This window comes from Leptomonas pyrrhocoris (assembly GCF_001293395.1).
Source record: "Leptomonas pyrrhocoris isolate H10 chromosome Unknown, whole genome shotgun sequence".
NCBI classification, from domain to species: Eukaryota; Euglenozoa; class Kinetoplastea; order Trypanosomatida; family Trypanosomatidae; genus Leptomonas; species Leptomonas pyrrhocoris.
The window spans coordinates 1,795,726-1,815,093 of NW_015438358.1; the positions used below are offsets into that span (position 1 = coordinate 1,795,726).

At 58.4% G+C, this 19,368-nt stretch overlaps 10 protein-coding genes across 11 annotated transcripts in view; 4 read left to right on the top strand and 6 right to left on the bottom strand.

Moving 5' to 3' along the window:
• Positions 1 to 40: 40 nt before the first annotated feature.
• On the top strand, positions 41 to 1,063 carry ABB37_01640 (hypothetical protein; the record flags this gene model as incomplete). Its single annotated transcript, XM_015798225.1, has 1 exon — positions 41 to 1,063. One exon carries the CDS (start codon positions 41 to 43, stop codon positions 1,061 to 1,063), a length of 1,023 nt encoding a protein of 340 aa, XP_015663745.1.
• Positions 1,064 to 1,452: 389 nt separating this feature from the next.
• ABB37_01641 (putative mitochondrial Helicase-like protein) lies at positions 1,453 to 5,505 on the top strand (the record flags this gene model as incomplete). The annotated part of the gene is made up of 1 exon (XM_015798226.1): positions 1,453 to 5,505. Exon 1 carries the CDS (start codon positions 1,762 to 1,764, stop codon positions 5,503 to 5,505), a length of 3,744 nt encoding a protein of 1,247 aa, XP_015663746.1. The 5' UTR covers positions 1,453 to 1,761.
• A 1,232-nt stretch (positions 5,506 to 6,737) lies between these two features.
• On the bottom strand, positions 6,738 to 7,796 carry ABB37_01642 (TATE DNA transposon; the record flags this gene model as incomplete). Its single annotated transcript, XM_015798227.1, has 1 exon — positions 6,738 to 7,796. One exon carries the CDS (start codon positions 7,794 to 7,796, stop codon positions 6,738 to 6,740), a length of 1,059 nt encoding a protein of 352 aa, XP_015663747.1.
• Positions 7,797 to 8,005: 209 nt separating this feature from the next.
• ABB37_01643 (TATE DNA Transposon) lies at positions 8,006 to 9,229 on the bottom strand (the record flags this gene model as incomplete). Its single annotated transcript, XM_015798228.1, has 1 exon — positions 8,006 to 9,229. One exon carries the CDS (start codon positions 9,227 to 9,229, stop codon positions 8,006 to 8,008), a length of 1,224 nt encoding a protein of 407 aa, XP_015663748.1.
• Positions 9,230 to 9,298: 69 nt separating this feature from the next.
• ABB37_01644 (hypothetical protein) lies at positions 9,299 to 10,519 on the top strand (the record flags this gene model as incomplete). The annotated part of the gene is made up of 1 exon (XM_015798229.1): positions 9,299 to 10,519. The coding sequence occupies exon 1, from the start codon at positions 9,332 to 9,334 to the stop codon at positions 10,517 to 10,519; it is 1,188 nt and encodes a 395-aa protein (XP_015663749.1). The 5' UTR covers positions 9,299 to 9,331.
• A 352-nt stretch (positions 10,520 to 10,871) lies between these two features.
• Positions 10,872 to 12,330, top strand: ABB37_01645 (phosphonopyruvate decarboxylase-like protein; the record flags this gene model as incomplete). Its single annotated transcript, XM_015798230.1, has 1 exon — positions 10,872 to 12,330. The coding sequence occupies exon 1, from the start codon at positions 11,074 to 11,076 to the stop codon at positions 12,328 to 12,330; it is 1,257 nt and encodes a 418-aa protein (XP_015663750.1). The 5' UTR covers positions 10,872 to 11,073.
• Positions 12,331 to 13,525: 1,195 nt separating this feature from the next.
• ABB37_01646 (hypothetical protein) lies at positions 13,526 to 15,220 on the bottom strand (the record flags this gene model as incomplete). The annotated part of the gene is made up of 1 exon (XM_015798231.1): positions 13,526 to 15,220. Exon 1 carries the CDS (start codon positions 14,027 to 14,029, stop codon positions 13,526 to 13,528), a length of 504 nt encoding a protein of 167 aa, XP_015663751.1. The 5' UTR covers positions 14,030 to 15,220.
• Positions 15,221 to 15,620: 400 nt separating this feature from the next.
• Positions 15,621 to 16,151, bottom strand: ABB37_01647 (hypothetical protein; the record flags this gene model as incomplete). Of its 2 annotated transcripts, none has more annotated exons than XM_015798233.1 (1): positions 15,621 to 16,151. In XM_015798233.1, exon 1 carries the CDS (start codon positions 15,906 to 15,908, stop codon positions 15,621 to 15,623), a length of 288 nt encoding a protein of 95 aa, XP_015663753.1. In that variant the 5' UTR covers positions 15,909 to 16,151. The 2 variants fall into 2 exon arrangements, with proteins under 2 accessions (XP_015663753.1, XP_015663752.1); XM_015798232.1 differs by having other exon boundaries at positions 15,621 to 16,109.
• Positions 16,152 to 16,763: 612 nt separating this feature from the next.
• Positions 16,764 to 17,903, bottom strand: ABB37_01648 (putative mitochondrial hydrolase, alpha/beta fold family; the record flags this gene model as incomplete). Its single annotated transcript, XM_015798234.1, has 1 exon — positions 16,764 to 17,903. One exon carries the CDS (start codon positions 17,901 to 17,903, stop codon positions 16,764 to 16,766), a length of 1,140 nt encoding a protein of 379 aa, XP_015663754.1.
• A 958-nt stretch (positions 17,904 to 18,861) lies between these two features.
• The window catches only part of ABB37_01649 (hypothetical protein), a gene marked incomplete at its 3' end in the record, with an annotated part of 1,834 nt that continues 1,327 nt past the window's right edge, over positions 18,862 to 19,368 (bottom strand). The window contains exon 1 of the mRNA XM_015798235.1: positions 18,862 to 19,368. This exon is cut by the window's right edge and continues 1,327 nt beyond it. Within this exon, the coding sequence (XP_015663755.1) occupies positions 18,862 to 19,290 (429 nt within the window). The 5' untranslated portion in view covers positions 19,291 to 19,368.

The following is a 19,368-nucleotide window of genomic DNA, read 5'->3' on the forward strand; positions in this document are numbered from 1 at the left end:
TACATCTTCTTTTCTTCTTTTTCTGGCCAGACACCGCGGCATGTACAGTCCCCCTTTTGCCGACGGCGCCACACAGGCGTGGGGACCCGCGTCGTCGCCATCACCAGCGGCTGCAGTCGGTCGCCATCGCACGCCGCGGGACGACGCCCCCGCGTATGACCCCCTTCTGTGGCAGAGGACGGACAACGCCTACATTTCCACACTGGCGGCACATGTTATGACGCACCAGCCACCGCCCGCACCGGGCTGCGGACCAGCGGAGAGGGGCAAACCGACCAAGCTGTCTCTCCAGAAGTTTCTCTCCTCTTCGTGGGCGCAGTCGCCGGAAGAAGAAGCTGCAGCGCGTCTCAGCAAATTCCACGGCGTCTACAACCGCGTGCCGATGACGATGATCGGTCGCCTGCTGCAATTCGTTTCCGCAAAGCTCTTTCCATGGTGGCACGAGGGTGTGAGTCCGACAGATGTGGCTTCTCTATCCACGAACGAGCTGATTCATCTCATGCAGTTAGCTCTCGCGGCGGGGGAGGTGGAGCGATCAGCGATGCTCGCGCGTGAGCTGTCACGACGAAAGCTGGCGCTGCAGATGCACGCATTTCCCACTCGTCTCCCTGGTGAGACGGACTTCGACGTCCGCAGTGTTAGATCAGCGGCTCCACCCGCGCCTGCTTCTCCGCTGCCACAACCCGTGGGTGCCGCTGACGACCGTGGCTTCCTTCCTCGCCATGAGCAGCGGCAACAGCAGGAGAGTGGATGGCGAATCAATCATGGAGTGACACCTGTTCGTGCCACCTCATGGTCTCAGCAGAGAGGCGACTACGGTGCCTACTTGCATCAAGACGACGTTAAGGTAAGTGGACCCATTGGTGCGGAGCGCACCGCGTCATGGGGCGGTGGGACAGCGCAGCGGCCACCGTCGCCGTCTCCGACGAGATTGTCGGTGAGTACCGAGACGTCGCAATACGTGAGCGACGTTGGCGTGAGCTCGCTGCGCGGGTCTGCGGGCGACTCGGTGTGGCGTAACGACTCGAGGTGGGGCAGCCAATGGGGCCCATCGCCGCCATAAACTCCCTGGTGAGGGGAAATAATTGCGAAGAAGCGTTGCCCTATGTGTGTTTCCCACAACGGAGGCTACTGGAAGGCAGCGTGCGGAGTTTCTGTGGTTGTGTTGTGAGGGTGATGCGGAGAGCTGCAACGGAGAGTCTTTTTTAGTTTCCTTTTCGCTGTACCAGAAGTTGTGTTGGATAATAGGAATCGTGAAGGGAACGTGATTGGCTACTTTGGAGCACTGCTGTGGGACGTGTTTTTACACAGTGGCAGGCACCACACGACAATTTCGTATGCTAGGGGAGGGGCACCATCTATTCTCCGCTTTCTTGATTTGTTCTCCAAGGGATGTGTGTAGGCTCAATGACCTCTTCTCTTCTCTCTCTTCAACGTCTGCCTTTCCGTTGTAGTTGACGCGCACTTCTGCACAGAGAAATCCTCCGCGCCCGCACCGCAACACAATAGAAAATGTGTGGCCGTTTGCCCTTTTTGAATGGACCACCACCAGACTTTTGGTAGATCTTCGCACACACATACAAAGCTACATATACACTCCATAGACGCACAGTTGTTATTCCTATTGTTGCTATTCCTTTTTTTTCCCCCTTTCACTCCGTTCGTAGCACCCTTGATCCTTCTTTGACAATAAGTGTTTTTGCAGTAAGGTGAGATACCTCCATTTTCGTTGATCCGCTGTCTACCGGCTGCTCGTTGCTTATGGGATCACTCCTCAAGGATGTCCTTCTCCGTCACCAGCAGTGGGAAGAGGAGGTGGAGAGACAAAGAAATGTCTCCAACGTACAGGAGACACGAACAGCTCCTACAGGAAACGATGCCGTACCCAAGATCCAAAGCTCCTTGTCGAACCTGTCAGATAGTGACGCTGCTGTCTCCACGGACCTCGCTCATCACGGTGAAGGAACGAAGAATCGAACCCGCCACCGCACGCGGCCCCCCGGTTTGCGTGCGTCGGTCGCCGAGGTGAACGTCAGAGACGACGGTGCTTCTCGTGTGCCCGCAACGGCCTCACCCGCCACAACAGGGGCAGCAGCAGTAGGCTCAGCAACCTCCTTCACAGCCGCAGCGTCGCAGAGCTCTAGTGCGTCCATCACCGTCTCACCCTCTCCATCACTCTCCGCCAGCCTTGCTCTGCCCTTCACCCCTTATCCCGTGCAACAGGAGATGTGCGCCACAGTTGCGAATGTGTTGAAATCCTGCAAGCCGCACGTCGTCCCTGTCGCGATTACGGAGGTGCCAACGGGGTGCGGCAAGACCATGGCACTGCTGTCCGGCGTGCTGCGGTATCAGCAGGAATTGAAGCGCATGACCCCGGGGGAGGCGGCCACCTTTGTGCACGCCCGCAGGCCGCCGTGGCAGCACGCGGCACAGACCCAGAAGAGCAAGAAAAGGGGCGGCAGCAGCGGCAACAAAAACTCCTCGAGAGGCAAAGGACGGGCGGCAACCGATGGACACGCAGCGACGTCTGTGGCCGGGAACGATGCTGGTGGCGACGACAGCGACTCCGACAACACCGAAGATGGGGCCGATGCCGGTTGGACCGTTCCGCGTTCCTTCTTCAAGCAGTTCTCTGTCAACTCTCAGCGGAAGATCCGCGCAGAGCTGGACGTAACCGGCTCGCAGGAGCTGCGCCGACGCTTTCTCCCGCCGCCGTGCACGGTTTACTACGTCACCCGCACGCATGCGCAGCTGCGACAGGCGGTGCGGGAGCTGCGTCACCTGCACGGCGCCTCCGGTGCAATCCGCATGAACATTCTCGGCAGTCGTGAGCACTACTGCATTCATCCTAAGGTGCTCCAGGCAAAGGCAAACCACACCCTCCCCGTCGAAGGCAACAACCTTGGCGAAGTCTGCGACAAGCTGGTGTCGATGGGCCTGTGCGAGATGGCGGAGAAGTGCGACGAGCTGTCCTGCAGCGCCATTGGCGGCGCTATCGGCCACCAGCGCGGACTGATCTGGGACATGGAGGACCTCGTTCTGGAGGGCGCTGCGCGGAATATGTGCCCCTACTACGCCGCGCGTGACTTGGTGTTCTTTGCGGACATCAACTTCTGCACGTATCCATACCTGCTAGATCCGCTGATTCGCCATGAAACGAAAATGGAAGCCGCGCTGAAGAACAACGCCATCGTTGTCTTTGACGAGGCACACAACGTGCCGGCCGTGTGTCAAGATGCGCTGTCGCTGGAGTGTCCGCGTGGTGTACTGGACTTGATTCTCTCAGAACTGGGGCCTCTCCTGTCAAATAGCCATGCCCTTGCTCACCCGGCAGCGACGCCGACTTTAGGGTCGGGCGCAAGTCACAGTGAGGGCGTTGCAACGCTGCAGTACCCGCGCGAGCTGCACCTCGGCTCCTACACGTTGGTGGAAATCTTCTCCTTTCTCCACACCCTTTTCCAGTCCATCAGCGCTTTCGTGGACAAGGTGGCAGGCGCTGAGCGTGCCGGTGCCGCCGCGTATGCGACAACCAGTTCGGTCAGTCACCGTGGCGAAAAGCGTCCTCGGGACACGGGCAGAGAAGGAGGGGCGGATGCAGCGTACATCCAAGGGGCGGTGTTGGAGCATCACCTGCGCAGCGACATGGAAGCCTTTATGCGTACGCTGAACCGACAAGCGGACGCGCGTGGTGGATCGCCTGCGCTGAGTTCTCTAGACCTTTTCCAGCGCTCCTACGGCGTGATCATGTCCCTCGGTGTCACCTTCAACCCTTTTCTTTTTTCCGTATTCGGTCTCTCGATGCTGAAACGGTGGCTGCTGCTGCTGCGATTTTTCCTTCCAAAGTCGTGCGGCTTTGTGCTGAAGGTGCGGAGCGACTCGCCGGCGGAAGGGGCTGCACCGGCCGCGACCTCAACGACAGCACATCGGGAAGAGACGACAGATAGGAGAGGCGGCGATGACCGATCTGGCTCCGCGCGCTGCTCGCTTCCGGTGTCCGGAGGCACCTCTGGCGCGTCTCGTACCGTCGTCGAAGTCCGCTGCCTCGACGGAAGCCTTGCGTTTCACCACCTCCTGCGATCGGTGCACCGCGTCGTGCTCGCGTCTGGCACTCTGGCCCCTTTTACTCAGCTCACACAAGATTTAGGACTCACACCTTCACAGTGGCGGGGGCTTGAAGGGCTGCACGTTGTGCCCGACTCGCAGCACAGGCTCACCGCGCTTACCTGTCTCCCGTCCTCTGCCACCTCGAGCGCCACCGTGCCATTGCGGTGCACTTACGCCTCGCTGTCAGACCCGTCCTTTCTAAAAATTGTAGCACGCTGTGTGGTGCAGCTGGCACTCACGGTGCAGCGGAGCAGCAGCAACGGTGGTGGAGTTCTTTTCTTCGTTCCCAACTACGCGGTGCTGCACAGCCTCGCCAAGATCACGCGAGAGCTGCTCCATATCTCTGCCCAGGAGCGTGGCTGGCAGTCCGACGCACCGCCCATCCCGCTGTTTCTCGAGCCGCGCACGGCAGAGGCGCTTACACAGGTTTTGCGTGAATTTGAGTGCCGCACGCAGGGCCCTTGCGGAGGAACAGCACTCCTCTTCTCCGTCTACCGCGGAAAGGTGAGCGAAGGCATCGACTTCACCGATAACATGGCGCGACTCGTCATCTGCCTTGGTGTCCCGCTACAGCCGCTCAAGTCATGGAAAGTGGCCGCGCAGCGTGTGTTCAGCGGCCCTGCGTGGTACACGTCGGATGCCGTGCGGGCAGTCAATCAGGCGCTGGGCCGTTGCCTGCGGCACGCTCGCGATTACGGCGCGGTGGTGCTGCTGGACGAGCGTTACGCGCAGGCAGAGTATCAGCAGCGGCTGTCCCGGTGGTGCCGCGCCACGTTACAGACGGAATCGTCGCTGGCAAACCTCTGCCACGAGTTGCAGGGAGCGTTTACGCAATGGCGTTGGGAACTGGAGACGCCGTTGCTGATGCCGAGCGCCGCAGGTGTTGCGGAGGGTGGCCCGAAAGGAGCCGAGGTTGGCGAGGACGGGATAGAGCTGGGCGACACAGCCTCAGCATCCGCCGCGTCTTCTTCTGCGCTCGCCTCGGCGCGTGGCTTGGAGCTGGATGCACAGCTGACCCAATCGCAGGCGCGAGGAGGTGATGGCGCGAGAGTGCGTCTCGGAACCGATCAGCTGCCGTTTCAGCTTGTGCGACGCACTGCGCAGCATTGCAGGCACCACGCAACAGAGAACGCTACGCCGTATAGCGCAAACGACGTTCATGCAGACCGCTTCGGCAACGGTAGCACTACGATTGACTCAAAAGCGGCAGGTGCGGTAAGGACAGAAGCGGTGGCCGGTGAGGGACTTCTTCATTCACCTTTTGCGTGCACAGCCGTTAAACTGCTTTACGAGACGGCCTGCTCCACAGGCGATGTCTCGAGGCGGGACCTGCACGCCGCCATCGCCCTTCTTGCGGAGAGTTTTCTGGTCGACGACGTGGAGAGCAGTAGTCAGGAGTGAAGCTGTCTTGTCACGACGATGTCACGCCCTTTCACGCGTTTATATTATTCTTCCACTACGGAGAGCCGAGAGGGCATGCAACGTTGAGGGAAAAGCGAATGCATCGCTGCTTCAAGTAGCAGCCGTGCAAACAGAAAAGATAACGGGCACTGCTGCGTTTTTGAGAAGTTTGTTCCTCGTCTGCATCTGACTTGGCTTTTGCCGTTCCGCGTTGGTCTTACGGATTGAGCATGTCGCGTTGCTCTTCTTTTTCTAAGTCTTCCCTGCACCACCTTGCATGGCTTTGCGAGCGCTATGGAAAATCAACACCAACGTCCCAACCCAAAACTCTTCTCTCGTTTCCTCTCGATGGCTTCGACAGCGTCAATAAAGTGTAGGATAGCAATTTAGTAATAGCTGGCCTAATGAGGCTTTCTTGGCAACACATCTGCTGCAAAGGATAGAGGAGGGAAGAGGAATGAAGAGGAGAGGAAGCGGTTGACAAAACGCTGCTTCGCAGCATCAGGGAAGTACGTGGGCGGCGTTTAAGGGGCGCTAGTGGGGCGGAACCTCGATTGTGTTCGCCCTCAAACGGACGGCACACGCGCATGCTACTTCGTCACTCCCGACGGTCGCACTTCATCCGCTGCAAGATTTACGGTGGCATGACACCGACTCCCCCATAGTACTCCACCTGTCCGCTCCCTTACGGTGCCCGCCGTCCTGCACTTCTGCCTTTCCTTCACAGAGCGGAGAGAAGCGTGTTGCAGAGCAAAGTCAAGGCCACATCGTTTACGGCCGTGCGAGCCGGGCTCCCACACTGCCGCGGCTCGCAATCCCCAAAGTTCCTCGACAACGTATCCGCGGGGTTCATTGGTCCGGCGATGCAGAAAAAGACAACGCTGATCCCTCGTTCGTAGAACACGTCATAGGCGTACTCGTACAGTTTGTTCAGAGACAGCCCTCGGCCTATCCCTCCGAAACCGTTGAGTTGCTTTTGGGCGTGTAAAATGGGAAAACGGACCGTTACCAGCGCTACCTTCGCACCGTCCGGTAAACCTTCCGCGACGAGTTGCCGCAGCATCAACTAAGCTGCGCGCGGTTCAGCGTGCGCCGAGTGCTTTGCCATGAAATACGGTCGATCGTCGGTTTCCGCGGAGTCGCGGCCCCGAAGGGGTGCACGTGCCCGTGGCCACCGTGTCTGCTCGAGCTCATTCACCCAAATCTGCTGATATGCGGTGATGCTCTCAGCGTCATCGAGTGGTCCGACGGAGCCTGCCTCCCTTGACGTGTTGCGCAGGTGTTTGTGGGCGTACGCGCCCCACCCGCCTAAGGAGGCATCCGTGAAGCACACCACGTCGTAGTCGTCTTCCGAGTACGTGGCGGAGCGTTCCCTGGCGATGGGTTGCCACGGGTTGTGCACCAAGGGGGCTCCAAGCTCGTGCAGGGTTGATCAGTGTGGTGTGCAACATGTAAAACATGAGCGACACAACCGACGCAAAGGACCGAATTGTGAAGGCGGGCTTTCGTAACGCGACGATCAACTTCGCCACACTCTTCGCCGAGTTGCGCACTAAGCGCTCGCTACCGTTCCACCTATACTCTTCCCCGAGAAAGGTGTTCGGTTCCTTAGCCAACGACAACAATGACGCGTCGTCCATGGTTGCCAAGGATTCGCGATCGGGCGATGTGAGAAGGTTGGCGCCGCGTATACGCGCCATAATCCTGCGGACAGCCGACAAAAAGTCCTCTTCCTGTCCTTCGTCCGCTGCAATCAAGATATTGTCAATCATAGTCATGATCGTTACTGGTGTATCGACGTCGACTATTGTTGACGTAATACCCTGACCCACTGCGACACTCCACCGTGCTTCTGTAGGCAGCGTGCAGAGACGGAAGTAGGCGCCGTTGCGGGCGCGAAAGACAAAGAAGTTTCGCAACTCACCAGGGAGCGGGGTGGCGTCATAGTACGCTTCGAAATCCACTTGAAGCATGTACCGCTTGTTCCGCAAACTCTGCCTTCGCTCTAGGCGCGTTGGGTACTGGACTTTCGGCATGTCGCTCGTCTGGAGGCACGCGTTTAGGTGCGGTTCGGTGATGAGTCGTCTCCTGCCCTTCATTTCCGGTACTGCGAAAACGTTAACGCCGTGTACTCCTTCTGGGAGGTGCTTACCCTCGATGTTGTCGGCTGCGGGGCACAGTTCCATCTTCCCCATCTCCACTGCTCGGTCGATATCTGCCATCGGCAAGTGGCATTTCTTAATTGTCCTCGATGTCCTAAAGCCGGTGAAGTGCTCAGGCGTGAAAAACATCCCCACTCGTCCGAGGAAAGCCCGTGTTTCTGGCTTGGTAGTTGTCATGTCGCAAACTGCGTTCCAGTTCAGCGGAGTTGTCTTCTTGAGGTGTAGCGGCCATTGTCCTGGTGGAGGTAACGGCGGTGCGTTGTGGGCGCCCTTGAGGCGCTGAATCTCTCGATATACCTCCGTGGGGTCGACAGCTAAGTCTTGCGTTGTAGGTGCGGTTAGGCCGAACTGTTCAGTTCGTAAAGGGCCGCGCTGGCGTTGGCCTGCGCGGTTGCGGCCTCCGTCGTGAGTTGGTGGCCATAGCCCAGGTACCTGTGGAGTGTGTCGGCGCGTCGGTGACCTGACATGATCATCAGTTCGTGCTCTGCCATTCCGTTCGCCGCCATGCAGCGTAGCGCGCCCTTGCGTACTGACGGTAGTGCTGCCAAAGGGTTCTCGCGGCGCAGGGCCGTGCGGATGGTGTCGGTGATTTCGGTCGGTCGAGCAAACAGGTGCTGCGTAGGTCGCCGGCTGCGGAGGAGGTGCGCGAGAATCAGCGCCGATTCGCGCGGCAGGGTTGACGGAACAGAATACGGCCCTCGGAACCGTGCCCCTTTGCCGCGTCTCATTGTCAGGACTACGCCATACCGATCTGGCCATATTGTCACACCTCCGTCCACAAATGGTGGCGGTTCCTCCCCCGTGAAGCGTACATCCCTGCACTGCAGAGTCCGTAAATCGCCCGCGCGAGCCGCAAATGCCCACATCATTTCGAGGAACAGAGAAGCTTCCTGATCGCGCTGCCGTAGTGAGTTCCGTTGCGCCGCGTCCTTTTGTTCCTGAGTGATAGGGGACGGCGGAGCCGCGACACTCTCCCGGTCGAAACGCTGCGCGGCGGCCACTGTCTTCTGCCATTCCGGGTAGCGGTTGAGATGTATCGGTTCGCGTTGATTGGTGTAGAGGGGCAGTTGTTGCAGCGCACCACTGACGGACGCCAGGGCCTTCGCGGTGGTCGACCATTTCCATTGTCTTGTCACCGCGATGCGGCGTACAAACTCTACCACTGCCGCAGCCAAATTGCGCCTGCTCAGTAGGTCGGCCGGTAGTGCGCGCAGCTCGTACAGCCACCGCCGGTGTACTGCCCGCGTACCTTCTGATACGGCGGACCAGGCCATTTGGCTGATGTGCGGGGGCTTCCCTGGGTGGATATACCACGTTCTCGGGCAGGCCGGACCCCCAGGTAGCAGCCCGCCCCTGTCGTTTAAAATGACGTCAAACACGCTTGCAAAAACCTGGACCAGCGTGGTGATAATCAACGTTACACGGTAGCTCTGCTTCGAGAAGACGCGCGAGAACATGTACACACCTAAGAGACCGGCAACGTTGCCGATGACCGCGCCGACGGTGTTGTAGAACGTCTGCGAGAAGTGGGGGCCATCAGGAAGACAGTCTGCGTCTGCCATGTAGAAGTTGTCCGTCGCACCGGTGATAATGATGTAGGACCCACATCATTTGACTTCGTTTTTCGACTCAGCATCACAGAGACACATGCACACACACACACAATGGACGATGTCAAAATGCAGTGGGTGGAGTGCCCTTTGCTCGATGACGACGGCAGCGCTCTCCACCCGCCCTCCTGCAGCGATGATGAGGACGAAGATCACGTGGTGGATCGCCTGAACCGGCGTGAGGGCCACTGCGCCACAGTTCTGACGTCTTCGGCCGATGGCGGCGTACAGTCATCGTTGTCGTCGTGGATTGTGGTGTGCGGGGGGTACACAAAAGGCGTCGTTTCTGCGGTGCCCCTCGTGGCGCCCGCGTCGCTACTCCCCGCCCTGCAATGGAGAGAGCTGCCGATAGTGGACGTGTTTGAGCGCGATGGGGCGTCTCTTACGACTGTAGAAATTGCGCTGTGTGTCGCGGGAGCACAGCATGACACCGCGATGGGCAACGCATCGACGGCGTACCTGTTTGGCGGGTTTGACGGTGACATGAACCTGTGCAATGCGCTTTACGCCGTTACTCTGTGCGGCGAGGGAGATGAAACGGGGATCTGGACGCCGACTACGATTGGTGTGAGGGAAGTGACGACCACTGGCGATGTGCCCACTCCGCGTGCACGCCACGGTGCGGGCGGGCGTGACGGCCGGCTCTTCCTCTTTGGCGGCGAGACCGCCACGCAGGAGCAGACAAACGACCTGTACGTGTGCGACGTGCGCACCGGGGTGTGGCGTGCCCTCACCGCGTCGTCAGTCTGCCCCGCACCTCGACTCCTTTCCCTCAGCTTGGTCTTCACCTCTCCCACCACGTTTGTCGTGTACGGCGGCGCTCACTTTGTGGAAGGGGCCGTGCAGAGCTTCGCGGATGTCTGGAAGTGCGACATCGACACGGAGGCGTGGACACCGGTTGCGGTGGTGGCCGGCGAGGAGCGGGACCTTCTGCCGCACTCAAACGGACACGCTGGCGGTGCCGTTGTCTTGCCTTCAGCGCCGCGCCGCACCTGCGCGGTGTTTGTGGGAGGTAAGAACGTCGCTGAGGGCGACGATCGCGTGCGGATGATTGGCTTTTCGCCCCACGACGGCAGTGGTGAGGTGCGCGTGCGAGCTGCTTTGCCGGCGGTCGACACTGGAAGCTTTCCGCACTGGCGCTACACACCAGCTGTCGTGGCCACGCCAAAAGGGCTTTTGCTGCTTGCAGGGCAATGCCGCCATGCGCAGGTGCCATCCAGCTTTCTCCTCACCTTTGCGTGAGAGGAACGCCGCCTTTCCATAGCGAGCGCCTTTTGCCGCACCCGTGAGGTCTCTCTTTCTCTCTTTTTTTTTTCTCTCTCCTGTTGTGCACGCATGGCATCGCTTCACTTTGCTGTCCTGTTGCACGTGCGCTTTTGTGCTGAAAGCGTTAGATGTTTCTCTGAAGCCCGTCGTGCGCACGAAGCGGAAAACCCCATCTTTGCGTCTCGTTCCCCCATCTTTGGGTCTGCCGGAGCGTTCGTCCATGCAGGTCGAATTCTTTGCGAGTCACCGTTCTCTCTCTCTCCTTTCTTCTCTCCTGTTTTGTTTTATCCCGGTGGCGTTGTGTTCCATAAACGAGCACAACCGCCAAAGTTTTTTTTGTGGTTTCCACGTTACGCTTTTCATTGGTTCTTTCGACCTCAACTTCGACGCATCAGGCGTGGTGAGTTCTTCTTCCCTTTCGTCGTTTCCTCCTGCGTCGCCTCAACTTTTTCCTTCTCCTTTCCGCCGCAACGGCATCCAAAAAAACACTGTTTACAACACAGCACTAACACATATACACCGTAGTTGCAATGCTCCGCCGTCGAAGCCCTTTGCTGCAAGCAAGCAAGAAACTTTCGCCGCAGTTAGTCGTCGATTCGCTCAAGAGGCGCGGCACGGGAGCCTTCTTTGGCTGCCCTGACTATCATCTGCGCCACCTCACCGCTTACCTGTCTGACCACACCAACACGGGGGAGTACGTTACGGCAACGAACAGCGGTAATGCCATGGCCATGGCGGCGGGCCACTACCTGTCCACACTGCGCACCCCCTGCGTGCTCATGCAAAATGGCGGACTGGGTGACGCGATGAACCCGGTGCTCACGCTTTTTAACCAGGATGCGTATCGTCTGCCTTGCCTCATGCTCATCAGCTGGCGCGGCAAGCCAGAGACGAGCGACGAGGAGGCGATGCCTGGGTTGGTGGCGCAGGGCCGCATGACGGAGCACTGCCTTACCGCCGTGGACATCCCTTTCTCCATCATCGGCGACAGCGCTGACATCGAAATGAACTGGGACGTGGTGATGGACAAAGCGTACTATCACATGAGCAACGAGAAAACGCCCTTTGCGATTCTCGTTGAGCCCGACACGTTGGAAGAGTACACGCCGCACCGGCCCGACGCCGATCCGCTGCCGCCGGCGCCACTGGAGCTCGACAACGTCGTCGATCAGGTCTGCCGGCAGTTTAACGCGACGGACGCGTTTGTGTGCGGCTGCGGCAGCGTGCAGGCCGCCCTCCGTCGAGCTCGCGGCCAACGTGCCGAGGCGGCGTCTGCCGGTGCGTCGCAGGATTTCCTGCTCGCGGACTCGGTCGGCCACACGTGCGGGGTGGCGGTGGGCGTCGCCGTGTCGCGGCCTGGGCAACAAGTCGTGTGCCTCGAAGGCGACGGCGCGGCACTCACGCACCTGAATGGGATGGCGACAGTGGGGGGTCTCAACGCGCTGAAGGACGCCAAAACGGGCGCGGGTCTGCTGCGCAACTTGAAGCACATCGTGGTAAACGATGGCGTCTACGCGTCAGCAGGGGGCCAGTCCACGGCCGCCTTGGACGTCTCGCTGACCGGCGTCGCCACGGCGTGCGGCTACTTTGCGGTGCGGGATGAGCCGGTTGTGGAGCTAGGCGACCTCGTGTCTGCCCTCGCCGAACTGCGCCAGTGCGACGGCCCTGCGTTTCTCGAGGTGGTGGTGAACAAATCACCCACAGCGAGACCGAAGGCGGAGGCGAGGCGCGATTTGCTGCTCGAAAAGCAGTCGTTCGCGGACTTTATGATGCGATCGAGGCCGTGAGGACGCGTGACTTCTTTGGTGACACATCCATGAAGCGTGAGAGGCGAAAGAGGTGTGGGTGTGTCCGATGTAAGGAGCAACGGCCTGGGCTTGGGGTCATTCTGGCTGATGCTGGATGAGTGGGGAGAAGCGAAGCAAGAGCGAGGAGTGAAGGGAATTGTGGAGCGTAGCAATCACACGTGCATCTTCTTGTTTTTGTTTTCCTTTAGGGGGGAGAGGCAGGGTGCGCTCGGGTTGTACGGCTTCCCTTTTGAGTGGCAGAGAGCGGGTGAAGGGCGCTGCTGAGCGTTGTCCACCCCAAAAGCCACCTACGCACAATAGGCTGTCTCGCACTATGCGGTAGCGGCCGTGTAAGGCGACAGCTTTCACGCACCTGTCTTGTGTAGGTGGTTGCCGTGACGTGTGTGCGAGGGGAGAAGCCGACGACGACGGTCCTCCCCTTCGCGGTGAGATCGATTTCGGTTCCTTTTTTTATACTTTTGCTCCGTTCTGCTCCTTGGGTTAGTCATGTGAAGTTGAAGACAAAGGATGCACTTTTCACCTTACGGCGAGACAAATCAAAATGAGAGCTTTTCGTGTCGATGCCGCCGCACAAACAACGCGGCACCGGGCGGTGCGGCGCTTTGGTTACCGATGGGCGCGTCCTTTTTTTCCCTCATTCTTTTATTGATGGTCTTTGCCTTTGCTCTCTTTTTAGATGCTCCCGTACGTTCCTCGCATCCTCCGCTCTCCTCGCTGACTTTTCTCTTCTCTTCTCCCCTCTTTCCACGTGATGGACGGAGCAAACGAGCTGTTGCCTTCCTTCGCAGCGCACGCTCCCCCGCCTGCGCATTCCCAACGCCCCCTTTCCCTTCTACCTCTTCTCGGGACGCGCGTACAACACACTCAACCTTCAATTCTCACAGCAGAGTCAAACTGTGCGGGAGGCACGCTTGAGCTCTACCAACGAGAACACGCACTGCTGTCAGCCCACAGGCAAGGGGACTCTTTCATCGTTTTCCATCTTCGTGTTTTCTTTCTCTGCTCAAACGGTACTGGACGCATGCTACTCGTCTCAAAGGCGGTTCTGAAAAGGGGAAGAGTTTTTACTGGTTGAATCGTGGGGACCCTCACCACGACGGAATTCATTTTATTCGAGTGCCTTTCACATGAAGTTGCCCCGACCCGGTGTTCTTTTTTTTCCCCGCCGACTGCGTTAAGGATGGCGCTGCGGTTGCCGCGGGTTCTGCGCACCACCCTCCGGCGACGTTGGGGACTTCGTTTCATCCGGCGCATTTTCCCCGGCAGACGTTGACGTTCCTCCCTCGTGGACGACTTCGTCGCGCTCGTGCGGCGGCTCCTCCTGCGCAGGAGCAGAGGAGGACGCCGCTGGTGGCGGATGCAACGGCCGATCGCCCCGCCGCGCTAAGATCGGCCCCTCCGCACGCAGTGCGCGTCGTGCCCACCGCTTCACACTCGTCTCTGTCGCCTCCGGCCACTGCGCGCCCCACGACTGCATGCTGAGCACCACATCGCGAAAGGACATGGTGGTCGATGATGGCTGCATGCCAGAAAGGTGCGCGGGGCGTGGTGGCGGCTGTGAGGTGTTGTAGGGGTCCAAATCCTCTCTGCGCGGCAGGCCGCCGTACGGGTCGTACACGAACGGCAACGACTCCACCGGGACCTGTCGTGGCCTGATGTAGCGACTGCGGTCCAGCATCGGCGGTGGCGGCGGCTGGGAGGCCGAGAAGGGCGGCGGTGGAGGCGGCGGCGGCGGCGGCGGCGGAAAGACGGAGGGAGGAAAGGCTGACGGCGGAAAGGGTTGCGGGGCGTCTCCGCCAAAGTTTCCTCTGCCTCGTCGCCGCGGTCGGTTGTTGTTTTGCCGGTCGTTTCTCCTCATGTTGACGTGCGCGTACGTGCGGTGCAGCTTCCAAAATTAGAAGCCGCAGAGCCAAAGAAGACGAAGAAGAGAAAAGTCAGCGGGACACTGTGTGCGTAGCGGAAGCAGCAGCTAGCGTGGTGCGAGCGGTAGGTGCGAAACGAACAGCACAGGCAGCGCAGAAAGCACGTGGGAGGCAACGGAAAGAAAAACAGTACTAGTAACGGCGGGCACAACTTTAGCTGAACTACTTCCGATACCGCCGCACCCTTGCGTTCGCGAAGTGCACAGAGACCCAAATGACCAGAGGGAGAAGGAGGGGGGGGGGGAATATATACGAAAGAAATTGCTTGTGCAGCCTTTCCAGCACACGTTCTGTAATACGTTTGCGCCTTACCGAGATTGATAGAGGTACAGAAAGAAAAGCGCACGACAACGCAGCACCCGTGAATCGTTAGGGAGTGGCAACGGCGTGAGGAGGAAACAAGGAAAACGAAAAGATGAAACAACGGAGTGGAATCTAAGAAGCGCACGTAATTCACAACACGGAGAAAATAATAATAATAAAAGATGATGTAAGGTGGAATTAATTGGTACGCTGATGATGCGCCCACCGAGAGTTAGGGAAGAGACGGATAAGAAACGGCAGGAAACAACAACAAGAAAAAAGAGAGACGAACTTTGACACAACGCAAGTAACGGTGGTGAAGTCTGTGAAGAGGGGATGTGAGAGAAAAACGGGTTAATGAACGGAAACCGAAGACAAAGTGAAGGAGGTGTAATGCTGCGGTGCGCGCTTCAGTTGTCTACGTACGTCCAACGGACACACACACGCACACGCAAAAAGAAAAAGCAATAATGTGATGGATTAACCGGAAGGTTCTGTCTGTGAACAGCTGCTACCGTTGATTTGTCTAAGAAGCGGCAGGTGGTCGAAGAGTAACGCAAGAGAAACCGAGAAAAACGAAGGACTTTCTTTCTCTCTTCCTCTGGAAACCCCAAGTTTGACGAAACACGTAGAGTGAAAACAACTGTGCCAGTAAACACGCAACGGTAAATAAAGAGGCGAACGAAAGGGAAAAGATGAGAGGAAATACATGTCCAAGAATTGTGCAGCAACGATGTCCTCTCAGCTAAAAGGTAGCGGACATTACTTCCTGCTGCTGTGCACTACGTGGCACCTAATGGGAGATGAGCTCATTAAAAGCAGCAGCCGCTCCTACCCCTACGATCCATCGGAGACGCACTGATGCTAGAGTTACCTCGCAGAGAGCAGATTCACGCGTGTGGGTGTGCGAAATCACACTTCCAAGAATTTCTGTTTGTTGTTGCTGTTTTCTTTCGTTATTCACCTCGGTTGTGCGGCCAGCTGGTCCGCGGCCACCCGCCTACTTGGCGGGCCAGGCCCTGCCTCTAGCTGCGCCCGCGACCGCTAGCCGGGTTTGCGACCGCTGCTCGGGCTCGCGATCGCTCCTCCGCCAGCTGGCCCGCGGTCCTCCGCCTGCTCGGCGGGCCAGGCCCTGCCTCTAGCTGCGCCCGCGACCGCTAGCCGGGTTTGCGATCGCTGTTCGGGTTCGCGATCGCTCCTCCGCCAGCTGGCCCGCGGTCCTCCGCCTACTCGGCGGGCCAGGCCCTGCCATGAGACGGGTTTCCGATCGCTACTCGGCCGGATGTCCCGCGGTCGGTGGCAATAGCGCCGTCGCAGGCCGATGGTGCTCATTTCGGCGCTCACGAGTCCAGCGACAGTGCTGTGTTTGTGTCGAAGGTGTCGTTTGTTGCCGGTACACGTCGACCCGGTGAGATGTTTTGTATATAGATATGAGTGTGTCTGTAGATTATTTGCGCGCCCCGGCGTGTTTTCATGTCGCGCTTTTTTGCTGCTCGTCGGAGGTGCTTCCTCAGAATTCGCGGTACGCTTGCCTCCACCGTAGGAAGCAACGGGAACCAGAGAGCGAGCCACCTCTGCCTCGGGGTGGCAGAAGAGAAGGAAAGGAAAGGAAAGGGGAGAGACGGAAATCTGCGAAGTGCAGCTCTGGACGTAAATGCCAGGGAGCGTAAAATGGTGTACGACACGTGGTCTTGTATCACGTCTGGTGCGTGCATTTGGTCGCTAGAGTGTTGCATGGGATTGCCGTCGTGTAAGTTGACGCTTTTCTACTAGAAATGGGGGAGCTGCTACAGGCAGGGCCGAAACTAGGCACGACAAGAAGACGCACTTTTGGTTTTCAGTTGTCGTGGGTCATCACCTCCAGTGTAGGAAAGCTGCTGAGACCGGCTAAACACGCAGATGCGCAACGAGGAGAAACCCACGAATGCCTTGCAAAATAATAATTTCATCGTGAAATGCAAAGAACAATATCGAATGAGAAGGAAAATAGAGAAAAAAAAAGAAGCGGCAAAGCGCTTCGATGCGCTCGTGGGTTTGAGCACTGTGGTGCGAGCCGTCCGTGCACGGGGAGACCGCAGCGGTCGTGAGAGCCGCAATGATTTGTGCTCGCCATCTTCTTCTATCTTGGGAAGGAAGAAACGAAAGAGATCATTTTGTCTACCGCTTCTCCAATACTGCGAAATAACTCTATAGCTCATGTTTGACAGTTGCGTAGCTCATGTTGAGCACGATCTCGTCTTGGAAGAACGGCATCAGCGTCAAGGGAAAGTCGTGCCCTAGCTTTGGGAAGATGACCAGCTTGGCCGCCGGAATCACGTCGGCCAGGTGGTGCCCGTTCGCCACTGGGATAAGCGGGTCCGCGCCGCCGTGCATCACCAACGTGGGACATTGGACCTTCTTCAGTCCCTCTACGCGACTCGGTGCCCGCATTACCGCCGCCGCCTGCCGGGGCATCCCGCGGTCGTCGTGCACGCCGTTGCGCTCGTACGAGTACAGAATGTACTGCCGCACCGCGTCCATGTGCAGCAGGTAGGCGCCTTGACTGAGGTAGTTGATGAACCAGATCATGTGGTCCGCGCGGTCGATCGCGCTCTGGCTGCGCGGCCGCTTCAGAAAGCGCGCGTAGTGAAGCAGATTCGGGTCCGTCTTGTCGCGGCCGCCTGCGTGCGAGCAGAGGATGTTGAGGCTGAGCACGCGATCTGGGTGGTGGATCGCCATGAGCTGCACCAGCATACCGCCCATGCTCATGCCAAAGCAGTGCGCCTTGGAGATGTGCAGCGCATCCAACAACCCAATGCCGTCTGCCATGATGTCGTACAAGTTGTAAGGAAGGCGCTCGCCGACGGAGAGCCACTCCGGCAGCCCAAGCCGGATCAGCGCCGGCGACCCAAACTCGTCGAAGTGGGTGGACAGCCCTGCATCGCGGTTGTCGTACCGAATCACATAGTAGCCCTTGTCGACGAAGTGCTGGACGAACTGCAGGGAGTAGCCGAGGAGGGAGGTGCCGATGCCCTGGACGAGCAGCAGGCAGGGATGCGAGGGGTCGCCAAAGGCGTTGTAGCAAATCGTGACGCGCTTCCCCGTGCTGGCGCAGGTGCCCACTTCCACGAATTTGTCCTCGAAGTCGCCAAGCAGCGCTCGCGCCGCGTCCGACAACGGCGGCGACACGTACGTGTCCTCACACGTCGACGCCGGTGGGGAAGAAACGGGCATGCGCGTTCGAAGCACGCTCAATGTTAACAACAAAGGAAAGCGGATGTAGGAGGTGCTGTGAAGGCAGGAAAGAGCGCCCCGGTACTGGTATACCTTTGCACGAAAAGCATGCATCAAGAATGCGGAAATGAGAAGCGACGGGAGAAGAGGGAGAAGGAGCCATCAAACGGAAGAGATCCGCACGCTTTGCTTCTCCGGCAAGAATCCCAGTCCGCGGAGTCATCAATGAAGAAGAAAAACAAATTTACGCGTCTTCGCATGGCCTCCGCTAGCGGTCAAATACGTCACCTGCTGCCACCGCGGGCACACGCACGCACACAGAAGACGAAACAAAAAGGCAACGAAGCAACGAAAGGAGGACAGTAGCGGAGGGCATCAACAGCGTAGAGGAGGCGAAGGGCGCCGCGCCTTTTTTTTTTGAAGGAAAGGAACATGTATCAATGAAAAGCATATGTAGACCTTGTCAAGGCATCCTCCACAACACACAAAGTGCCTTGGCAAAACTCGAAAAGAAAACCACGCAATCAAGAAAAGGAAATAAGTAAACAATACAGAGAACAGAAACGGGGAAAAATATATATCCGTAAACATCGTTTACGAAAAGCGGAAGAGAAGAAAGCCTTAATGAAAGCAGGACAATGACGACATGTGCAACCTTTCCAAGCTCAGCAGATGGGGAACGCTCAGCTAACCAGTGATGCCACTGCCCATGGCACCCTCGCAAGCGCGCAATGCACGTACCCATATAGCTCCTTGGTTGCGTCTTGGTAATTCCTTTTCGTTTTACCATTGGGCGCGACGGTCACGCAACGGGAGGGACGGCGCGACAGGCGGCACGCTTGTGTTGCCTCCTCCGTAGCTGTGTGCGTGCTGCATCTCCAGATCCTCGTACCCGCCCGCTGAGGTATACGCTGAGCTGCGCTCTCGGCGGTGCTGCCGGCTAAACACAACCTGAATCACGATGAGCACCTCCGCCACGACGGAGGCCGCAATGCCGATCACGAGACCGGCAATCCACGCCTTTCCAGCCTTTGTGTTCCTCTCCGGCCACTCTTCAACCAGCACGATGCCCTCAATGCGGCCGTCGTTCGCAGCCCTCACGAAAGCGTCCAGCACCGCCCCATCCGTCGTGACGGAGACAAAATTGCGGTGGTTGTCGCTGCCTGCCGCACTGACAAGGGCCGCGACACGCCGCAAGTGGTCTTTCTCGCTCTTCACCTCGCCGTCGCCATCGACACGCGTTACGGTGGCGTCGGCACCCTTCTTCGCGCAGAACGTTTTGATAATTTGAACTACGCTGTGCTGAGCAACGCCGCTGCACACCACCGTCAACCTGCGCGTCACCACGCCGGTGAAAATGATGGTTGAGTCGCTGGAAGAAGAAACCAAGCCATTGGAGCTGCTGCTGCTGCTTGAGCTCCATCCACTCCCAGAGGAGGAGGAATTGGAGCTGTCGCTGGCGCTCCTGCTGCTGCTGCTGCTGCTGCTGCTTGAGCTCCATCCACTCCCAGAGGAGGAGGAATTGGAGCTGTCGCTGGCGCTCCTGCTGCTGCTGCTGCTGCTGCTGCTTGACGCTCCA